General features: G+C 37.5%; 1 protein-coding gene across 1 annotated transcript; it reads right to left on the bottom strand.

Moving 5' to 3' along the window:
* Positions 1 to 3,471: 3,471 nt before the first annotated feature.
* Positions 3,472 to 4,410, bottom strand: LOC126070452 (olfactory receptor 2L5-like). Its single transcript, XM_049874652.1, has one exon. The coding sequence runs from the start codon at positions 4,408 to 4,410 to the stop codon at positions 3,472 to 3,474; it is 939 nt and encodes a 312-aa protein (XP_049730609.1).
* Positions 4,411 to 4,620: the final 210 nt, after the last annotated feature.

The raw sequence follows: 4,620 nt of genomic DNA on the forward strand, positions 1-4,620 counted from the left end.
AGCCCCTCAAAGACATCCATAAGTGTTGGAATGAACTTCTTCCAAACTTCTGTTAATGTTGAGATTTTGATTTCATCCTTTGAATCAAGAATGTGCTTAATGACATCTAGACAGGTAAATCCTTTCCAGACGGTTTTCAATTTAATTTGCCCAGATTGATAAGAGAAATCACTATCTATTGCAACTTACAAAATTTATTTCTTAACTAAAAAGACTTGAAAGTCAAAATTACTCCTTGATTCATGGGCTGCAGAATGGATCTTGTGTCAGCAGGCATGAAAACCGCATTAACCTCCTGACACATCTCCTTTAGAGCCCTTGAGTGACCAGGTGCACTGTCAATTAGTAATATTTTGAAAGGAATTTTTTTTCAGAGCAGTAGTTCCCCCCAGTGGGTTTAAAATGTTTAGAAAACCATGTTGTAAACAGATGTGCTGTCATCCAGGATTTTGTGATCCACTTATACAGCACAGGCAGAGTAGATTTAGCATAATTTTTAAGGGTTCTGAGATATTCAGAATGGTAAATGTGCATTGGTTCAACTTAAAGTCACCAGCTGCATTAGCCCCTAACAAGAGAGTCAGCCTGTCCTTTGAAGCTTTAAAGCCAGGTAGTGACTTCTCTCTAGCTATGAAAGTCCTGGGGGGCATCTTCTTTCAACATGAGGTTGTTTCACCTACACTGAAAATCTGTTGATTACTGTAGCCAACTTCCTCAATTATCTGAGCATAGTTGGGCAGCTTGCTGCAGCTTCTACATCAGCGCTTGCTGCTTCACCTTGCATTTTTATGTTACGGAGATAGATTCTTTCCTTAAACCTCATGAACCAACCTCTGCTAGCTTCTAATTTTCTTCTGCAGCTTACTCATCTCTCTCAGCCTTCAAAGAATTGAAGAAAGGCTTTGGCTTAATGGAATGTCGTGGCTAGTTTGATCTTTCCAGACCACTAAAACTTTCTCAATATCAGAAATAAAACTGTTTCACTTTCTTATTTGTGTGTTCACTGGAGTAAAAATACCTGTTACCAGTGAGTTGATTTTGACTCATAGCTACCCTACAGGACGAAGTAGAACTGCCTCATAGGGTCTCCAAGGAGTAGCTAGTGAATTTGAACTGCCGAGCTTTTGATTAGAAGTTGAGCTCTTTAATCACTGTGCCAGAAACAATCACTGTGCAGTAGGGATTAATCTGAAATATCCACAAAAACCTGTCCACCACAGGCTGTGCTGCCAGTATTTCAAACACTGTTTGCATAGCTTCCAGTATCACAGCAACATGCAAGCCATCATTGTATGACAAAATGACAGACAGGTGGTGGCCAGTATCTAATATACAACTCAGATACTCACTTTCTAGCCCACATTAGAGCTATGGCCAACACATACATCCTAGACTCTGCATTACACACTATGACACCAGACATTAACTCAGGAGCTGCTCACTCAAAGGAGTAGGGATGTGCATAGTGACTAAGGAAACATTGGATCAGATAGCATTAAATCAACCCAACTTCCATAGGTGCCAGTCATATGGTTTTGGGGGCTGTGAATGTCTCCCAAGAGTGTTAACAGCGATGTCTTCACACGACTCATTCTCAGGCACATACTGGGCTTTGCTCATGATCTTTAAGCCTGACTCATCTATATTTCTAGAGATTCTTCCTTAATATAACATCTTTCTGATTGAGTTGGGCTGAACTTATTTCTGTGCTTTCAGTTAAGAACTCTCTACCTAACAGTGACAGACTCCAAATTCTGTTTGGATTCGGTTGTAATACCTTGCTAGAAAAGAGTTTAGACAAGAGAGGATGAAGATATGGAGTAAGGCAGTGATTTCAGGATTGAGAAAGAGAGAAGATGCTTAAAAATGTTCAATAATTAAGATTGAGAATACTTTATGATTGAGTAGATTTTTTAAATGAAAGAAAACAAACAAAAATTTAGATTAACTCCCATCTGTCAAATGACTCACCATTTCTTGTAAAATAAAAGTATTTACTTCCCCCCAAATTTATTAAAAGCTCAGTAGGTATTTGGTTCTTGGTCTAAACTAGCAATTGTAGTTTTTTTTTTTTCTCCAACAAATGTGAAATTCAAGTAAGTTATGTGAGACTACATAAGTCTTTCATTAATAACCAAACTATTACCTTTTTCCACAGTAGTGTTTAGATACTGTACAGTTTCTTGTGATGAGAAATTTTCACTTCATTTAAATTAGGAGACAAGAAAGTCATACTCATTTGCCATTTTATAAATGAAGCTTTTAATTATTGGTGGAGAAAACTCTAAATGCTTACTTGGAATCAGTATAAAGACATCTAAATTCATATCATTTCTTCAAAATGTGGATTTCCTAATCTGGAAAATTTTGATTTTCAACGTGAAAATGTCAGTTTTCCATGGCTGTGCTGACTTGGTTAATCAAGGGGTTTTCGCAAATGTTCGCTCTAACTTCCTCTTTTCATCTGTCCTCAGAAAATGAATAGCATATCAGCTTTATTCTCTCCTAGACAGCAATTCCTCTTCACTCAGAATATACGCCTAAGCTAATAATTTTTTTTTACTGGAAATAATGGTGGGACTTTAGGCACAAAATGAAGAGACGTATCAAATTAAAGCACTGGAACAGGGACATTGACTCCTACCCTCAAAACATCTCAATAGAATTACAAGTCTAATGAGTGGAGAAAGAGATCATGCATAACATAAATTGTCTTATACAAGGGTACCAGTGGCTACTCGAGATGCAAAATTTTAGTTTGTGCTGGGGACTCATTTGGGAGGGCCTAGACGGTATAACCTGTGCTCATTAGGCAGTAACTTCCATTAATCCTCTTATAGAGCAGGCTCTCCTCTTACAGCTCAGTTAGCATCTCTCCAATCTTAATTACTGATTCTGTTCATAAATCACTTTCCTAGGATTCCTACAGATAAATCCAGTGCCCCTCTTCTGGAAAACATAAACTTTCCATATTTCCTCTACAATTCTGTCAAATTTTCTAAATTCTTATAGTTATTGTTTCCCCTGAAATTGGGGGAAAATAATAGAAACACTGAACACCTATTAAGAGTAAATTAATGGGAAAAATATTATTTTGCTTTTGATTAGATTCAGTCACACTAAAATATTTATTGCTCTGTTCTAGTTCAGTCATATTAAGAGATAAATTAAGTACAGTAGAATGATATCTTCATGTTAGCCAGTTTCTCTTTTCATTTCTACATATTAATAAAACCTTATGTCTGAAATTTGGTGAAATATATACGCCTTTTATATTGATGAAAAAAACATCTCAGGAATACAAAAAAATGACATAGTAACATACAATTATTTTGTCAAACTTGAACTTTTTAAAATCTTCTAATATAACTTAAGACCCTATCTTCATCCTTGGCTAGTATTTTTCTTAGTGGCTATTCCCTACAGAATAGACAGACACCTGCAGCTGGAGGACTGATGATGAAATTTTGTCTACATTTTCACAGAACAAAATCTCTGAATGACTCTTCTCAGGGCCCCCATCACCATCTTGTTCCTCAGGCTGTAGATGATGGGGTTGAGCATGGGGGTAAGCACGGTATAGAAAACGGCCAGAACCTTGTCTTCTGTTGGAGACCGGAGGGACCTTGAGCATAGATAAATGTAAGCAAAGGGCACATAGTAGAAGGTAACCACAGTGAGGTGGGTACTGCAGGTCGAATAGACCTTCTTCCTCCCTTCTGATGAGGGCATGTAGTAGACAGCAAGGAGAATTCGGCCATAGGAATAAGTAATGCCAATGAAAGGAAACACAAGGAACAAGATGGCACTTACAAACACTGTGTACTCATAGACCCAGGTGTCCATGCAAGCCAGAGTCAACATGGCTGGAACTTCACAGAAAAAATGATTGATGGCCCTGGATTGGCAATAGGGGATACGGAGTGCATATGCAGTGTGGGCACAGGAGTTGACAGACCCCATTATCCAAGATCCTGTTATCATCAGCACACACACTTTTCTGCTCATACGAATGGGATAGTGGAGAGGAAAGCAAATGGCCACATAACGATCATAGGCCATAGACGTCAAGAGAAGTGCTTCTGCAACTGCCAAAGTCAAGAAGAAGAAACTCTGAACTCCACATCCAATGAAGGAGATAGACTTGATTCCAAACAGGAAATTGGAAGCCATCTTTGGGACAATGGTAGAGATATAATTCAGGTCCATGAGGGAGAGTTGACTAAGTAGGAAATACATAGGTGTGTGGAGATGGGCATCCAAGAAAATTAGAAGGATCATGGATAGGTTGCCAATTAAAGCCATCAAGAAAATGAGAATAACGAAAATGAAGAGGTACAGGCCAATTCTTGATGGTGGGAACAGCCCTAATAAAATGAAATCAGTTGATGTTTGATTATAATTCTCCATTGAATATTCACTGACTTTCCCTAAAGTAAGAGACAAGAGTATAGAATGTAAATAAATAATAGTCAACTGTTTGTTTTTTTTTATAAAATCTGTGATTGATCTAAGTATAAAATTTTCAGGAAATTATATACTTGCTTAACTAAACGGCCAATTTTACCTTTTTTTTAAACAAGAAACACCATTATTTCATTACACAAAGATACAACGTAA

Source organism: Elephas maximus, chromosome 2, assembly GCF_024166365.1.
Source record: "Elephas maximus indicus isolate mEleMax1 chromosome 2, mEleMax1 primary haplotype, whole genome shotgun sequence".
Lineage (NCBI taxonomy): Eukaryota > Metazoa > Chordata > Mammalia > Proboscidea > Elephantidae > Elephas > Elephas maximus.